At 45.4% G+C, this 18,123-nt stretch overlaps 1 protein-coding gene across 2 annotated transcripts in view; it reads right to left on the reverse strand.

Annotated features, from left to right (window-relative positions):
- Nucleotides 1-18,123, reverse strand: part of DSP (desmoplakin) — a 49,138-nt gene that overhangs the window by 18,388 nt on the left and 12,627 nt on the right. For both annotated transcript variants that reach the window (XM_084796264.1, XM_084796265.1), the window contains exons 2-11: nucleotides 16,237-16,339; nucleotides 13,415-13,566; nucleotides 12,296-12,470; nucleotides 8,168-8,296; nucleotides 7,165-7,215; nucleotides 5,848-6,009; nucleotides 4,769-4,873; nucleotides 3,812-3,907; nucleotides 2,582-2,707; nucleotides 1,962-2,114 (exon numbers count right to left, since the gene is read on the reverse strand). In XM_084796264.1, the coding sequence (XP_084652390.1) occupies nucleotides 1,962-2,114; nucleotides 2,582-2,707; nucleotides 3,812-3,907; nucleotides 4,769-4,873; nucleotides 5,848-6,009; nucleotides 7,165-7,215; nucleotides 8,168-8,296; nucleotides 12,296-12,470; nucleotides 13,415-13,566; nucleotides 16,237-16,339 (1,252 nt within the window). The remainder of the gene's footprint in view (nucleotides 1-1,961; nucleotides 2,115-2,581; nucleotides 2,708-3,811; nucleotides 3,908-4,768; nucleotides 4,874-5,847; nucleotides 6,010-7,164; nucleotides 7,216-8,167; nucleotides 8,297-12,295; nucleotides 12,471-13,414; nucleotides 13,567-16,236; nucleotides 16,340-18,123) is intronic.

The raw sequence follows: 18,123 nt of genomic DNA on the forward strand, positions 1-18,123 counted from the left end.
TCTTAAATTGCCATCGGTCTGTAAAACCATAGTGTCGTAAATTAACTTCTGCCTAGTCTGGTGGCTCAGGCCTAGCTACTCATGAGGCAGGAGGGTTACAAGTTCAAAGACTGCCTGGGATATGAGCGAGATTAAGGTAAACTGGTCAAGTTAGCAGGGTCATATCTCAAGATAATAAGTACAAAATAGGCCTGAACATATATATAGCTCAGGGGTAGTGTAACTGCCTGCCGTGTGTGAAGCACTCGGTTCAGTGGCCCATACACTAAAAACTAAGTAAACTCAGTTAATTAATGAATTCCATTCCCCCCTTTTTGGAGGCAGGATGACCTTGAATTCACAGAGATCCTTCTGCTTCTGCCTCCCACATGCTGGGATTAAAGGTGTGTGGCGCCACAGCTGGCCCTATACAGCTTCTTAAAATGGCTGGAGGTGCAGCTTAAATGGGTAGAGGCGCGGCTCAGTGACAAAGTGCTTTCTTACCCCTGATCTCTGGCACCACAGAAAAAGAAGAAAATCAAGCCAAATAACCATAAAACCAGCCTACATAGTAAGGCAACTGTCTGTCTAAACTGGTAAACCATAAGAGGTTTTTCACCTCATTTTTCAATCCAATATACTCCTCCCTTCCCTTCTTGTTGGTTTTTTTGGCTTTTGGTTTTGGTATTTCGGGGAGTTGATAGTGGTAGTCACGGTGGTGGGTTTGTTTTTCTGTTTTTGTTTGTTTGTCTGGTTTTTGTTTTTTTGTTGTTGTTGTGTTGTTGGTTTTTTTTGTTTTTGTTTTTTTGTTTTTTTTTTTTCTTTTTTTGGTCATTACTTAAAACAAGGTCTCACTCTGTATTCTGGGCTGGCTTTCAATGCGAGAGACTTCTGTCTCAGCCTCCCAGGTTCTGGGATTAGAGATGTGGGCCACCATGTTCAGTCCCCACACAACTCCTTAGAACATTTCACAGGGCAGGAAGGACCCCCGTTTCATAAAGCTCTTCTGAGCAGGGAACCACATTTTTTTTTCTCAGACCCTCCAGAAGTTTATTGTAAGAAAGCAGTACTGTGGGAGTCATATAGGTAAGAAGGGAACCTAACCCATCTCTAAACCTGTGTTTCCCACAGAGCCTACAGGACTGATGCCATCCAGAACTGCCAAGCAACCTGCAGGAGACTCACTTTACAGGACCCCTGACGGTGCCATTCCCCATTTCCACTTATCTTGGCTGGAAGTTAAGGATACAGGTGACCACAAGTAAGCTTTAGGGTTTTATCCCTTCTCAAGTCTCTGATGGGTCTGAAGGCCAGATAGTTCAATCTGTCAATTAAGCTTAGTAGGTTAGGGGTTAAGATGTTTTTAGCTCAAGGTAGATGTTTTAAGTTAATAGAGATGAGACATGACAGATAATCAATCTCCACTCAGAAACTTAGACCCGACAAGATAGGAAAGATGTTTACTTCAGATTTGCCAAATACAAATAGGCACATCACTATGAATGTCACATTTATATAATTCCTGATTGTCTCGTGGTTCTTCCTGCTGTATGTAGTTTATTTTACCCATGCGTAATAATATAAATGTATATGTTAAAAGAGAAACATAATAAAAAATAAATAAACCAAATAAGCTTCAGATACTGCAAGATGGAAGCAGTCAACCTCAGAAAGGTTTTTAAACCTTCAAGATAACCACTGAGGTGAGGGGTGGAGCTCAGAGGTATAGTACATGGTCAGCATAGCACAAAGCTTTGCCTCCTTTCCCCAGCACCCAAAGGAAGCAGCTATTTTGTCCTAATTGCCCATGGTTCTGGTGACTCGGTGCAGAGTTACAGCATTTGTTCAACAGTTGATAGCTTTATGTGGAAAAGACATGACTGCGCTTATTGAAACCAAGATTAGTTTTGCCCTCCTGACTGACAAAAGCTAACGTAAAGAAAGGGAAGGCTTCTCTCTGATGCTGAACATGGCGCACACACCTGGTCTTGTTTGTAGTCGCAGAGAGCCCTAAGAATAATGGGCTTTTTGCTCCTGTAGTCTGGGTTCCGAGGTTTCAGCTGCACAATCTTCTTGGACTTGTTTACCAAGTTCTGCACCTGACGCTTGTATTCCAGAATTTTCTCCCGTTCTTTCTGCAATTGCAAATACAATGCACCTTTAACACGGGTGCCCTGCATGTTTTATAGGCCTCAGGAAGAAGCTGCCACAACATCAAAGTTAAATATTGCTACAGTTTCATTAGGAATAGTTAGCCACAAATTCTTCATGGGGGAAGATAACTTTCCACAGTAAGCCTTCTGAATTAACTGGGCAGGAAAGATTATCTCCGTGAAAGGGCTATGTGCATAAAATGTGAGGTATGCTTTCCCAAGGGACTTGTCACGTTAAGCCATGGCATTCTCTCTGCTCTTGTTTTAAGTTAATTACTGAGGTGGTGAAGCAAAGGCCGTGCATTCCCTACAGTCACTGGGCACCCAGAGACGCTGTTGAAAGAAGAAGAAATTGAGGTGTGGACTCTGGGCCGGCCCTGTGTCTGGGGTACACCCACTCCCCCCCACCTCCGTGTGCAGCTGCAGAGGGATTGGGCGTGGCATGGTACCTCCAGCTCTTTGATCTGCTCCAGCAGGTGCTGCAGGGGCATGTTCTTGTCACACGGGTACTTCTTCCTGATGGAATCCTGCAGGCCCTTCAGGTAGGCTTCGGTTGACTGGGCCTCTTCAAAAAACTGTCAGGGAGGACAACAATCCCCATCAATGAAAAGGCAGTTAACATCAGGATTTGGATCTTGAATGTCATCCAAAGGCTTGTGTGTTAAAGGCTGGGCTCCCAGTGTGGCACAAACAGGGGACAGTGAAGCCTTTAGAAGAAGGGCATTGTGGGTGTTTTTTTAGATCATGAGGGTATACCCTCAGAGAGGATCATGGGACCCTAGCCTCCTCACTTTCCTCCCCTCACTCTCTGGCAGTTCTGTTCTACCCTGCACGCCCCACTATGATGTGCTAAGTCTTCATAGACCAGAATAATTGGGTCTGTGGGCCAGAGACTGGCCTTTTTTTCTGCATAAGTTTGATTGTCCTGGGTGTTTTGTTAACACTGGGGGAAAGCTAAGGACACAATCATTTAGTAGTTGTGTTTCGAGCACCATCACCCCACCTCCACAAGCCTCTGCTAAGTGGCCAAAGGAAAAGATTAGAGCAGAGAGCATTCACAGACTTGGTCCTGGGGCTGAGCGGCCGCAGGCTGTATTACAAATCTGTGTTCCTCTAAACTAAGGACAATAAGTAGGATTTATGCAGTGCCTTCCAGATAGCTTCCTTGCTTCAGAAAAAAACTCAAAAGATAAAGTAGTGATGGCATTGCAATGCACGTGACCCCATCAGTTCTATACCTGTGTGGTATGTGCGCTTATTCATCTATACAATGCATGCCTGTGGACTACTATTTTAGACTAGGAAAGTTCCCTGGAGATCACCCTGGGTCTGATCCCCTATGTCCAACACGAGAAACTGAAGCCTGGAGTTGTAACGTGTCACATGGTAGAAGGGCTGGAGTCAGACTTCATCGTTGCTAAAAAATACTTCTTCTCACAGTCCCATGGCCACTCTAAGATCTCAGACAGGGCTAGCAAGATGGCTCCGTGGGTAAAGATGTCTGTTGCCAGGACCCATATGGTGGAAGAAGAGGGCAGATTGTCCTCTGATTTCCACGTGCCAATTGTGGCATACAACCACCACCAACACCACCACAGACAGACAGACAGACAGAAACACACACAAACACAAATGAATATAGCTTAAAAAAAAAAAAAAGCTCAGATATGTCTAAAAACCTGAAAGTAGGCAGCATTTTCTTTAAGATGGACATCAATGCACTTGGTGATCTGCAGAATCCAACTCCACTGTGTCTGAAGTATGTCCATATATGCCTGAAACAAGAAAACACCAAGATGTCAGCTGTCTCATGCCCACCCAAAGGCACAGAGGAATGCCTCCTGCACAGACCCATGAGCCAGATGAAAAAGACACCTCCTTATTTCGCCCCAAGTCAAGCAAACTTTTGTCTAATGACTGGACACAGAATAGTCCACCTGAGAGCTCTTGGCACAATCAGTTCTTACAGACAGCTCCCATCAAACAGACATCAGCCAAAATAGGTCTTGCCTTAACTGAGTAGTTACTAACCAATCAGAACAGACACTGGGGACAGCACCAGAGTGGAATTCCCTTTGGCAGGCACACCAGGCCTGTTCTTCCACAAGCACTAGGTCATGTGGAGGTGCGATGCATTCAGGCAGAAGGCCTCAGAGACTTAAGGCAGTAACTTTTACCAGATAACATGGGCATTTTAGTTTAACAACTTAGATGGCCATAATAGTCCTACTGCCTACAGCAGCCTTGAGTCCAGCTCATAGACAGCAGTCTCCAGGAAAAGCAGACAAATACTGCCCAAGGGCGACATCTGCCCCACCACACTTTTATTCATAAATAAAGTTTTATTGGAACATGGCCATGGTTGTTCATTTACACAGTGTTCATAGTGCTCCCGTAATGCAATTGCAGAGTTAAATAATTGTGACGGAGATCATCTGGTAAAGTCTAAAGCATTTCTGGATTTTCTGGGGTGGGGGTGTGGGGGGGAGGGTGCCAATCGCTAGGCTAAGGTGCCGAAATAGAAAATAAAGTTGGTACAGTTTCATAATGGAGAAGAATCATTCACTCACAAAGATGTCCTTTTTGAAAATTTCTTTTTTTTCCCCTAATGAAAATGTAAATTCCACAAAACTTGCCTCGATTTTGTCTGACGCTGGATGCTGATTGAGGACCAGTTGGTCACTTTCCTGTTTAAGTTTATTGAGCTCCTTCTCCTTGACTTCCAGTTGACTCATGCGAATCTGTGACAGGAGACACCAAACCCTTTACCGCCAGCCGCAGTTAGGCTCTGAGGATGTCCCACTAGTTAGAGGTGGCAACGCACAACACTGCGTTTTGGAAATTATTGGTGCTAAGGACCTACATGACGTTGTCCTTAAGAACCACAGCATTTCTGATGCTGGAAAACCAAGGTTAAGAAGGGGCTGAGGCAAGACTACTGGCATGACCTGACCAAGGCTCTGCAGGTAGCTAACAGCATTGCCACTCCTACACGGTCAACATTCCTAATTCCACATGCTTGGGACCACATGTGCTTCAGAGTTGGGATTTGCTACTGCAGAATATTTGCATATGCACAGAGATAAGACTCAAGTCTAAAGACAAAATTCATTTGTGTTCCCTACTCACATAGCCTGAAGGTAATTTTATATAATATTGTGGGGGGACCTTAGAGTGGAGTGGACAGCACTGTAGAACAGTGGATCAAAACCTGAAATTAGGAAGGTTTCTGGACAAGCCAACCTGTGAATCATTGTTAAACAATGGCCTTGGGGGTTGTTAAGCTAGCAATTGCACATCCCCACAGTCCCATTTACATGGCAGGGTTAGGCGAGATGATTATTTGAGTTACAAACCAGAGCGGTCTTTCTGAATAACAGAGGGAAACCCTATCTCTTTAAATAAAGAAATAAGTAAATAAATAAACAAACAAACAAATAAACGAGGAGGAGGCTGGGGAGACGCTCAGTGATTAAGAGCACTGACAGCTCTTCCCGAAGACCTAGGCTTGATTCCTGGGACTCAGATGCCCTCTTCTGACACTTGTGGGCACTGCATGCACATGGTACACAGACACACATGCAGGCAAAACACCCAAACACATAAAATAAAACTGAATAAATCTTACACCACTGAACAGTATACCCAGTGGCTGATCAAATTATTTAAAAGGCCTCTCCTCCCGCCAGGCTAAAGGCAAGGGAGGGCAACTTACAGAGAAGGCCTCCTGCTTCTGAGCGATGTTCGTGTTCTTGTCGCTCCAGTCGTACAGCAGCTCCTCCTCCTCGCAGTCATTGATCCACATGATCTCCAGAGAGGTGGCCTGGATGATGTTCTGTAGCTGGCGCAGGTGGTCCATCCTCTCGAAGGATGCTTTCTGCAGACAAGTTCGAGAGCAGCATTAGGATAGCAGCACCAGTTAACACAGGAAAAGGGCTCAGGTGAACAGCATTCTCTGCAGACTGTGCAGGCAGAACTGTGGAGTTCTTTACCCAACTCATCTGAGGCTAGAAAAACCTCCTAACCTGCTAGGTTCACCTGGTGTAGGAGAGAGGCCATTTCCAAATTGCTGATGCTGTGGAGCCATAGCAATATCAGACCCAAACACCCCAAAGGGTCATTCTCATCTTTGCCCTGGTGCTGGAGGAACGCAGGGCCTCCCTCATGCTAGAGAAGCACTCTACTTCAGGCATCTGAAGAGCCTTGCTTGACTCAGATGATGATATTTGAGGCCAGCCAGATGGCTCAGCAGGTGAAGCATTTTCTGAACAAGCCTGATGACCTGAGTTCAATCCCCAGGACCCACGCAGAGAAGCTGACTCTATAAAGTTGTCCTCTGACCTCTGTACACATTAAAGCATACGCATGTTTGCATACACACACACTCCAATTATAATAAACAAAAATTAAAAGATCAGTTTGAGTTAAATAACTTTAGTTAATTAAGAACTATACTTTTAGATAAATCTAGCTTTCTATCTTAGGTAAGTCAGGCTTTGCCCACACAAAGGTAAGGTGCCATCAGCCTTATGCCTATGCCAACAGGAAGAGTAGTATGTTATCAGTAGCCACACTATTTTAAAAGCAATTTAGCCAGCAAGAAAATGTGGAAAAATGTGAAAATAAGATGACACAAATAGGTTGAAGAGTGGAAATCTCTGTTTTGGAATCAAGCAACTGACAGTGTCTGTCATGAGACGCTGACAGGCGGGTAAAACTATGTGAGGAAAACATTTTGCGTGTCTTTATACTTGTTCAAAGGGGCTGCAATCCTTCATCGCTTTACATGCACCTAACAAGAGTCATTGATGTGAAATTTAACTTGAAAATAGAACAGTGCTAGGCACTGCCTTCAGAAAACAAAGCAAAACAAAAATTTTGAAACTTCAATTCTGAAAGAAAATCAGCAACAACAAAATTACAATCTATGCACCCAGGGTCCGTGTATATCTGGGCTCTTTGCTGAACACTAAGCCAATGCGTGTAGCACTTGCGGAACTGAACTGAATTAACTGCAGCTAAATGCACTTACCAGCAGGTTTTCATATTCCTCCTCCAGCTGGTAGATTGCTGACTTCTCTCGCTGAAAGACAAGAAAATGCAGATAATTATTTAGTCTCCCTCAAGGAGGTCTATAGAGAGTTAGCCCTTCTATGCCTCCCTCTAAGGTGCTGGCCTCAGCTCCCTCAGTTAAAAAGAGGCAACTACTCCATGAAGTCTCTTGCCCAAGGAGACCTTTCCCCAGATAGGTTGAAGACTCCACAAAGTAACTATTCTGTTACTTCAAGACCTGCTTTAGGAAACATGATTTTGGGTCCTCCAGATCTTAGAGACATGAAGGAGAAAGCTGAGCTGATATTCAAGTGGACAAAAGTAAGGCTTAAGCTGTAAAAAGGCAGGGCAAAGTGAAAACGAAAACGTCGATCTAAATATTTCAGTCAGTGATTTCAAGTCTAGGGATGGGAGTGGAGGGGGGATGGGGGATGGGCATGGGGATGCATGGGAACGGAGAGATGGGGATGGCGGGGTGAGGGGTGTGGGGGGTGGGGACCAAACAATGAGATCAGACTATTATCTTGGGCTGTCATTCTCTATTCGCCCCAAGTCTGACTTTATGTTCCTGGCACAGGAGAGGTATTGAATTGAGATACAATTTGCTTCAGGACAAAGGTGACTTTATTCCCACCCAGGAGAGGACTCAGCAACTCATCAGTGCTATAAGCTACATGATAATTTCATTTTCTTCTGGTCGGTGATGCTTTGCCTTCTGCGGTAACTACCTACCTACCACCTCTGCTAATACTTGTTTATGAACCGTAACCTCGTGATACCCTGCACACATGTAGCATTTGGTTCAAGTCCTTCTCCAGGTTCCATAAATCTCTGTCCACTTCCCTTTTATACAATGGAGTTTTTTAGTTTTCTTTTGTTTTCATTTCTAGTCTCTTGGAATGAAAATACTGGTCTTGTGCTTCCGACAGATTTGCCTAAATGCTACAGCCTTCTCTAGGCTCCCCGATGAATGTGACGCGTACCAGGTCCGCTTTGATCTTGTCCAGCTGCCAGCGGTAGTCCCCGATGGCGTTGTGGATGCTCCTGTGGCTGTTGATGTGCTGTTCCACTGAGGCAGGGTCCTCGCCCCAGGCCATCAGGTCCATTTCAGCCTGCAGAGAGAGGGAGGGGGAGCATACCGTTTATTGTCCCTCCTCTGCAACACATAATTTCTCTGTATCATCAGCCTGTTTCAGATCAAACTCAAAATGTACAATCACCCAGGAAGAGAAAGCAGGAGGATTACTTGAGTTGAGTGTTCAAAGCTAACCCAAGCACACAGTAAGACCCCATCTCAAGGAAAAAACAAAAACAAAAAAAACAAAAATAAAACAACAACTGAATGAACTATGTTTGAAGCTAAATACTTTTACCAAATAGCTAATGAGAATCACCAAATACATTCTGAACTAGTTTGACTCCAGCCCAAGATGAATAAGAAATTCAGTAACGGGTTCCTTACGATCTAAACTATTCTTCTGAAGAAAGAGAATCTACATATGAGATTCCCACAGATGTGGCGGTAGAGCTGACAAAATGGCTGAGCTACACAAGTGAATGGCTGGATTTGCATCCCCAGAACCCACAGGGGAAGGAGACAACTGAGGCCCCAAAACTGTCCTCCAACCCCCATCCCCACACCCTGCACACTCAGACACAATAGTAATAATTACATTTTTCTAAAAAGGATAAAAATAATAGAATGTGAATTTGTATAAGTAGATACAAGTATGCCTATGATACATTATAAGTACTACTAGACATTTATTTATTCAATCATTTTTAAGTGCATCTCAGAAGTCATCAACGGCACAGTCACGCACTGCCTCTCAAACTAAACTGCTAACCTAAAGAAGTTGTCATTGTTTATTTCTTTACATTATCTTTTGTTTGTTGTTGCTATATTGGGGACTGAGCCTACAGATTGACAAAAGGTAGGCAAGTGCCCTACCATTGGGCTACATATCCAGGCCTAAGATATGTTGATGAATACTATATACTTAAGTGTTGGCTCAGAAAACAGCATTTTAAAATTCCCTTTCAAACTGTAAAAACTCTCTATGCTCCACATTAAAGGGAAGCTACTATGCACACTCAAGGGTCTCCATTCTGGTGAATGTTGGTAATAGTACTAAGATTATGGGTTTATATTCGCTTTTTAAATGTGAGATCTGGCTAGATTTATCACTAGAGTCTGAAATTTAAGAGTGTCTCACAATAAGCATCAAATACATTGTTTCGTTCTGGTCAAGTCGAGCATGGATTGAGTTCCTCCTTTTGCATGAGCACATGTAAATTTCTAAATCACCTGTGTCATCTCTCGGACATGCCAAGGGCACACACCCCTTGCTGGGATGGCAGCAAGAACAGAACACAATTGTCCTAAGCCACACCCATGTTCTAGTACCCTTGGCAAGGCTTCAGAGAGGAGTCATCTCAAAGGCAGAGAACTGAAGGTTAGCAGGGACTTTGACCTTGTCCTGAAACTGCCTGTGCTTGAAAACAGAGGCAGCAGGCGCTGCGCCGGGGAAGGTGGAAATGACCCAAGGCCGGCTCACCGCAGCTCATTACCTGCCAGGTGTATAGTATCTGGCTCGCCCATCAGCAGAAGCGCAGATCACAAAGCAGAAACCTGGCAGGGAGATGTGAGTCTGCCTCCTGAACACGCTCTGGGGAACCAAATAACCCCTTATCAGCAGAGGCCTCAGCTGGGTCTCCTGGGAGTGAGCGAAGAATTCGGACTATGTGGGGGGGAAGGTGGGATAAAAAGGGGAAGGCCACACAGAATCCCAGGGTGAACCTACAGTAGGAATCAAACAGCTTTTACTTTGCCAAGAATTCTAAGAACCATCTGACAGTATCAAAAGCACGGCTCCCAGATGGGTGTTAGGAAGTGATGGAATGGTACATCCGGGCGAGATCGCCATCTCCCCTGAGTTTAAAGATGTAGACACTTTTCTACCAAATAGTTATTGTTTTGTGTGTGTGTGTGTGTGTGTGTGTGGTGTCCATCTGTCAGTGTGGGAGACAGTTTCCCTCTGTGGCTCAGGCTGAGATTATAAGCATGGGTACCACCACACCCAGCTCTACAAAGCATTCTTACAAAGCTACACCCACAGCAATGCAGAACATGACTAATCCTGAGCTGTCACTTAATGTAACTGTCACTCTGTCTCCGAAGACATCAGGGGATACGGCATCTCGTAATTACTTAGGTTCAAAGTTTGTCTGGCCTCCTTGAAAGGCACAGTTCAAGTCCCATTAACTCAAGTCTTCTCAGGACCGCAGTGTCACTCTCTCCCCACTCGTAAGCAAGATCGTAAGTATAGCTCTCACAGAGCATTTGGCAGCTGGGATGTATCTTGTCTTCCATAGTATTCATCTTCATAGCTATGGACCATCATTTTTGAGCCCGCATTTTCTAGCATGGTGTCAATATAGATAGACACCCCTCCCCCCAAGAAATGTGTGTTCAGAGGTAAAGGCCGGGGCCTCGGTAGCTCAAAGTCATCCTGAGCTACATAGCCAATTCAAGGCAGCACAGGCTCCATGAGACCCTGTCTCAAAAAATAAAGAGATTTTCAAAGACTTTAGGGAAGCTGAAGACATGCAAACAAGTTTAGAGTTAGGTTTCTGACATAATCGATGATTTTCTGTGATTTCGGCTAGTACTGAACCTTCTGAAATAGCTTATGGTCTTCATAAAAAAAAATGTGTGTGGTGGGGGCACAATAGCGCACACTACAATCCCTGTATCCTGGAAGATGAAGCAGGAAGATCGTAAGTTTAAGGCCTGTGTGAGCTACATAGCAAGACCCTGTCTCAAAAACAAACAAACAAAAGAAGCAAACGAAAGACAAACAGGGTCTGGAGAGAAGACTCATCGGTTAAGAGCGTGGACTAGTCTTTTAGAGGCCCTAGGTTTGATTGGCATCATCCACATCGTGGCTCACAACCATCTGTAACTCTAGTTCCAGGGGATCCAAGGCCCTCTTCTGGGCACTGCGTGCATGTGGAACACACATATATATGCAGACAAAACGTCATGCACATAAAAAAATGAAAAGAAAACAAATAAATACAAAGTAAGCATAAAAAAATAACTGAACAAGTGAGCGAATGAACGATTGTTGGCAAAGGAATACACTCAGGCTTGAACTCACAGAGTTCCGCCTACCTCTGCCTCTGCCTCCCAAGTGCTGTGACTAAAGATGTGCGCCACCACGCCCGGCTCACCCAAAACCTTTTAAAGGCAGGGTATGAGTAGCACTTGACTTGTGGTCTTAGACAGTCTTGGAGGTTGATCTAGGAGAATGGCTTGAGTCTGCATGTTCAAGACTAGCCTGGGCAACTTAATTCAACCCAGAATCAAAGACAAGGGTTGGGGAGGGGGATGTTAAAATGGCTAAGAAATTTTAGAACGACTAAGAAATTGGTCCAACCATCAATCAAGCTCACGCAGCATTGCGTAACACCCTCTCCACAATGTATGATTCTAACGCATCCACGTCTCAAAGGAGGACGGCTCATTAGAAGGTTTTCATTATGAAATTCCCATCTACATGATCATGGCATGTTTCTCGGGCCACCTGTTCATTATCGGGCTTAATTACTACATAAAACAACAAAACAGTAATTAGCGTTGAAAAGCACTTTGTAGAAAGCCCAGTTGCCGGGAAAGGATCGCACATACTTCTCGTGCCATCCTTTGACTCCACGCCCACACAAGTGACGTGAGACTTGCACGGCCGGAGACCGAACTTCAAAAAGCCAACCAAGGAGGCCAAACCAGAACACCCAGTGTCACGGTGCCCGACTCCTCCCAACATGATAATATTTTATAATTTTTTTTTTATCTTAAGTTTTCTCTCTCTTGTTTTACTAGTTCAAAGGGGCCACCGAAGAGTTCTTTCTTTCCAGCCCATGTGGCATACAGATGAGGTCAGCGGCAACTCGGGCAGAACGACCCCGTGACTTAGCCAGTTGCTGTCACTGGAGGGCTAGGGGTGACTGTGCCACCACCTACATCTGAACTACCTGGATTCGGGGTGGGGGTGGGGGTGGGGTGGTCTAAGAAGAAGCACCTGCAGGTCCACCTGGGCGCCACTTACCCTCTGCTGCCTCATCCAGCCCAGACACTCGCCCGTGAGGCGTTTGGTGAACTCGTCCCATCCAGAGCCGCTCTGGCAGGTGTATCCTCCACCTCCCTTGGAGCTGGCCCTTCGGACCCGGGGGACGCTGATGGCCTTGTAGAGGGCCCGCATCTGCTCCTGGAGCTGAAGCAGTCTGAAAGGGAAGGGACACGATGGCATCGGCACAAGAAAACAGCCCACAAAAACCCATCCAGGGCAAATCTCCCCATTTCCGGGTTTCCTATGGGTCAAGCTAAAGGCCAAGGATGTTGCATTGAACGATTTTATTTTCTTTACCCCATGACTTCCAACGCGCTCACGTGGAAGTATAAATGCTAGGAGGCTACTCACAATGCAGAACATCTAGAAAAGTGCCATTGCCTTTGCCAACCTGACAGCCACTCAATTTCTCTTGGGAATTTCATCCTGGGAGTGTATCTTTCTAGTACCCTGGTCCCTTGGTAGCAGGAGAGCAAATTCAGACCACACGGCTCTGCTGTGGAGTGGTCGCTTCCAACTCCAAGAATCTCACTTGCTTAAATAAAGCGCGATATCAGCCTCTTGAAAAGTCAGCTGCCGTACAGGAGGCCGCTACTTCTGCCTAAATGGAGGGAAGACCCGTGACCCCTTCAGCTCTTTAAACTGTCACAGAGTTTTGACTGTCCTGGGGAAGGAACCCAAGACTCCACCACATCCTTTGTCCTTCTCTAAGAACAAAACACTATTTTACTAATTAATCAATATCGAGATCAGAGCGCACTAAATTGTCCAGGCAAGCCCTGAACATCTGATCCTCCTGCCTTGGCTTGCCAGATACCCAAGGTCACAGGGCTCTGCGACCATTCCGGGAGGAATTAGAGTGTTTGAATGGTCATCTTTTTTTTTCAGGTCTATTTAATTCTCATAGCATCTCTGGGGGTAGGGGATAGGGGGCAGCGCGGGGCACAAAAGATGAAGTTTGCAGTTCCATATTTGAAATCGAGAACACTGCAAGAGCCCAAATAAGGGAGGTGTTCTCAGGGGAGTGTGTGTGCGTCCCCTGGAAGAAGCCTGAGGTCACCAGCTGGTGGCCCCACATCCACGCTCTGCGGGCGGTACCTTTTCTGATACGCATCACAGGGCTGGCCCATCTGCCGCATCTCTCGGATCAGGCTGTCCGTGATTTCCATCTGATCATTGGCTTGAGCAAAACACTCATCCAGCTCTCTGTTGCGAGCCAGCTGCATATTTCCGTCTCCATATTTCAGTTCCTGGCAAAAAGAATGTGCATGAACATACGTAAGACTGTAAGGAAGAATTTCATGTGCATCAAGGAAACCAAACCTGCTACTGTAACATGCAGCAGATAGTATAAGCCCCCAACCAAACAGCATGTTTTCTAACTAAACTGAGGGCGTGGTGGTGCACACCTGTGGTCCTGCACCTTTGGAAAGTGAGGCAGGAGGGTCAGAAATTTGAGGCACCTGTACTACACAGACAGAAACAAACAGAAACCAGGACCAGTGAAATGGCTCGGTGGGTAAAGGCACCTGCCACAGAGCCTGGTAATCTGAGATTGCTATCTGGGACCCACATGGTAGATGGTGAGAACCAATTTCTGAAAATGGCTCTTTGATGTCCATGTGTAGCCCCTGGCACTCACTCACTCATGTACACAGGCATGTACACACACACACACACACACATACACACACCACAAAGTAATAAAAACAGTTCAAAATATTTTAAATTATGTATCGCACATGTACAGGAACATAACTTTTTCAGTTCTTTAAGAAAAAAATGACAGACTACAGTTATGTCAGATGTCACCAATGGAGAGGACTTCGTGACAGAAAAATGAGACCAAACTATACAGTTCTGTGTTTTGGCTTCTCTGTGTAGCTTCAGCTGTACTGGACTTGCATTGTTGACCAGGCTGACCTCAAATTCACAGAGATTCGCCTGCTGGGATTATAGGCATGCACCCCTGTGCCTGGCTAATTTTGTATCTTGTTATGAGTCTCTACTTCACACTAAGGTTTTTAATTTTTTTTCATTTTTTTCTCCTTTATTAATTTATTCTTGTTGCATCTCAATGGTTATCCCATCCCTTGTATCCTCCCATTCTTCCCCACACTAAGGTTTTTAAATTTTATTTATTTTGTTTGTTTGCTTGTTTTTGTTTTTCAAGACAGAGTTTTCCTGGGTAGCCTTGGCTGTCCTGGACTTGCTTTGTAGACCAGGCTGGCCTTGAACTCACAGAGATCTACCTGCTTCTGCCCCCCGAGTACTGGGATTAAAGTCGTTTTTAAGCAGAAAGCCTGCTCTACTGCTTCAGTACCATTTGGCAGTTGTCCTCCATGTCCCACTTGCTGCTCTCTCTCCTTCTGCTGCAGCCAAGTGAATCTTACTTCTGTACACAAAGATACCAGCAAATATGAAACCACTTCCCAAGCACCACCCATCCTAGTATTTTAACGCACGTCAATAGAAATAGACTGGGGGCGGAATGGCATGTGTGTGGGATGCACAGTCACTACAGACTACACCCAGGTCTGCATGTGTGTTCTGCATCAAGTACTGATACGCGATGCCTGCTTTGGATGAAGGAGTCCAGCCAGCTATGGGAGGAGTCAGAGGAGTATCTATCAAACCAAACTAGGGTGCTGACCCCCTATCCTCTTTCACCATAAGCTAAAAATGTGAGTTTTTCTTCCTCTCCTTCCCTCCCTCCCTCCTCTATACTCTCTTTCCCCTCTGGTTCATTGGTAGAGTTAGTTCACTCTGCGCCTCAGGGTGGCCTCAAACTTAGAATCTGCTGCTTCCCAAGTGCTGGCTGTGATCCTCAACATTGTTGGCGTAATCTTTTAATTGCCGCTATAAGAATCTACACAGTATCTAAATTAAGAAATCAGAACATCAAGACAGCCTTCAAATTTAAAACATACATAAACTGTATTGGTTAAAACGTTTGCAGTGTGGCAGGTTAGAGATGTAATCCAAGCGTGAATGTCGACCCTCGACAGACTGGACCTCGACTCCTGTGCTGAAAACACATAATCACTCAGGAAGAAGACAGAAATGGTGGCTACCACCCACCATCCTCTGCTAGCCACTGTCACCCCTACCATGCTTTAAAAGGACTTAGGGCTGGAGAGATGCCTCAGAGAGAACACACCACTCTTCCAGAGGACCCGGCCTTGATTCCCAGCCTTCAAAAGGATGCGCACAACCACCTGTAACTCCAGTCCCAGAGGATCTGACACTCGATTCTGGCCTCAGCAGGCACCAGGCATGTGGACCACAGACTTACATGCAGGCAAAACATCCAGACACATAAAAGAAAAGTTTAAAGAATCTTTTTTAAAAAGCAAGAACATGCTGGGTATGCTGGGGCACACCTTTAATCCCAGAGGACCTCTGTGAGTTCCAGGACGGCCTGATCTACAAAGTGAGTCCTGAGACAGCCAAGGCTACACAGAGAAACCCTGTCTGTAAACACACCCCTGCAAAAAGCAGAAACTCTAAGAGGTGACTCATCAATCCACGTGATTAGTGGATGAAGAGGTTATCTTGAGAGTAGGTCTGTTACAAAAGCCAACTTGGCTTGGAGTGTTGTGAGTGTTTTGTCTGTTGCCATGTGATGCCTTCTGCCACCTGAGGACTCTGCCAAGAAGAAGATGCTGCCCTCAGCTTGGGCCAGAACCATTAGCCAAAACAAACCTCTTTTCTTTATGCTTTCCCCCAGTGTGCAGCATCATTACTAGCAACAGAAAACAATTTAAGATAATATCCCTGTCTTGTCTGGTCTGAAAGGATCATCTCTAGACACTACTAGCACGAGAGGCCCAACAACTTGGCTATACAGGCTGCAACGAGGGCACAAGGGCACGCGCTCCTCAGCAGCCAGCGTGGTTGAGGGAGTGAGGGGAGCTCACCGGCTGCGCTATCAGCTCCGCCCGCATCAGACAGTCCGCACAGCTTTGCAGAAGCTCTTGGATAGTGTTCTGGTTCTGATGCCTGGACATGGTGCCAGTTTGACTGTGGAGACAAAGAAATCCAGACATGAGATGATTTTTTTTTAATCAATTTAAAAGCAATACCGAACTTTCACAAAAGTTGCAAAAAGTAGTCCTGTGAACTGCTTCCCTCAGACGCGTATGTGGTTATATCAGCTTTCTTTCTTTCTTTCTTTTCTTTTTTTGGACCCATTTGACAATGTCATGCCCTTTCATACCAAAATATTTCAGTATATGTTTCCTGAGAATGAAGATAATTAATTATATAACCATAGTACAATTGTCCAAGTCAGGGAAATTAAAAACGGATACCACACTATTTTCTGATCTATAGATTTGTTTTGTTTTGTTTTGTTTTGTTTGAGGGTCTCACTGTGTTATCCTGGCTGGCCTGGAACTCATAAAGTTCTTTTTCTCTGCCTCCCAAGGGCTGGGACTAGACACATGTCCCACTAAATTTTCCTAGATTGACGCAAAAATGTCCTTCAGAGCAATATTTCCTCAGGTCCGCATGACCAGCAACGGCAGCCAGTGATCTCATCTGGCCTGTCATTCCTCCTACTCCTTCCTGACAGCCAAGTCCCCAGCACATGTCCTTCTATGGCAAGATGTCAGTAGGTCAAGCACAGAGATGTCACTAGCAAATGCAGCCTTAGGAGACAAGAGCAAAGCTAATTCTACAAAAAGCATTATCCACAGTCACATTAAGAGGCAGTAAGGCCAAAGAAATCATGGTACGAGGAGAAAGATAGAACAGCTCTTAAACAGAAGTTTCCTCCCACAATAAGGCTCGGTCTATGTTCTTAATTTGAGGATATAAATCAAGCGCAGCCCTCCCTACTACAGCTTGGTTTAAGAGGGATTTAAAGCACATAAAATTATGTTTAATATGTATGAAAAGGTTGGAGGAATATGCTGCAAGACGCTGAATTTGGGGGGTAGAAAGCTAGCTTAGTGGTTAAGAGCGTTTACCACTCTTGCAGGGGACCCAGATTCAGTTACCAACACCCACACTGGGCATCTCATACGTGAAGTGTCTGTAACTCCAATTCCAGGGCATCAGACACCCTCTTTTGGTACCCAAGGGCACCTGCAAATGCACACAAATACACATACTTTAAAAGACCTTCCTTATAGGGCTTTAGAGGCACCAGGTCCTTCGGCCAGCTCCAATTTCTACCTGGTTCTACCAATTTGATGTCTCTCTATCAAACAGAACTGTGTGTGTCCTTCTACGTCTTGTATTAAAGGTTTATTTAGTGTTAACTCATGTGTATGAGTGCGTGCCTGTGCACTTGAGCGCAGGTACCCGAGGAGGCAGGAAGGCATCTGATCCCCTGGAGCTGGTGTTCTGGGTGGTTGTGAGCTGCCCAGCAGTGGTGCTAGGAACTGAACTTAGGTCCTCTGCAAGACCAGTTCAATGCTCTCAACAGCTGCACCATCCCCACCCTCACATACTTTAAAGAAAGAATTCCACTGTTAAAAGAAAGTGGGTGTTGAGCTAGGCATGCAGTTCCATGGCACAGCACTTGCCTGACATGTACCCTGGGTTACATGCTGAGCACTGCGGGGGGCGGGGTGGGGGTGGGGGGTGGAGACTGAGAAAACAATAGGTAGAACATTCTCAGATGGGGAGGCCCACATGAATGTGGGAACCTCTCCCACAGTGCCTGACTACATATTACCACACCGCGGGAAAGCATTTTCTTTCTTTCTTTTCTTTTCTTTTCCCTGCCACTTATTTGGGGTTCCTCCCTGTAAGTAAAGCTCCCCAGCAAGCCAGCACTAGCTGGATGTGGGTGAGGA

The sequence above is a fragment of the Acomys minous genome (genome assembly GCF_964271855.1).
Source record: "Acomys minous genome assembly, chromosome: 9".
Taxonomy (NCBI): domain Eukaryota; kingdom Metazoa; phylum Chordata; class Mammalia; order Rodentia; family Muridae; genus Acomys; species Acomys minous.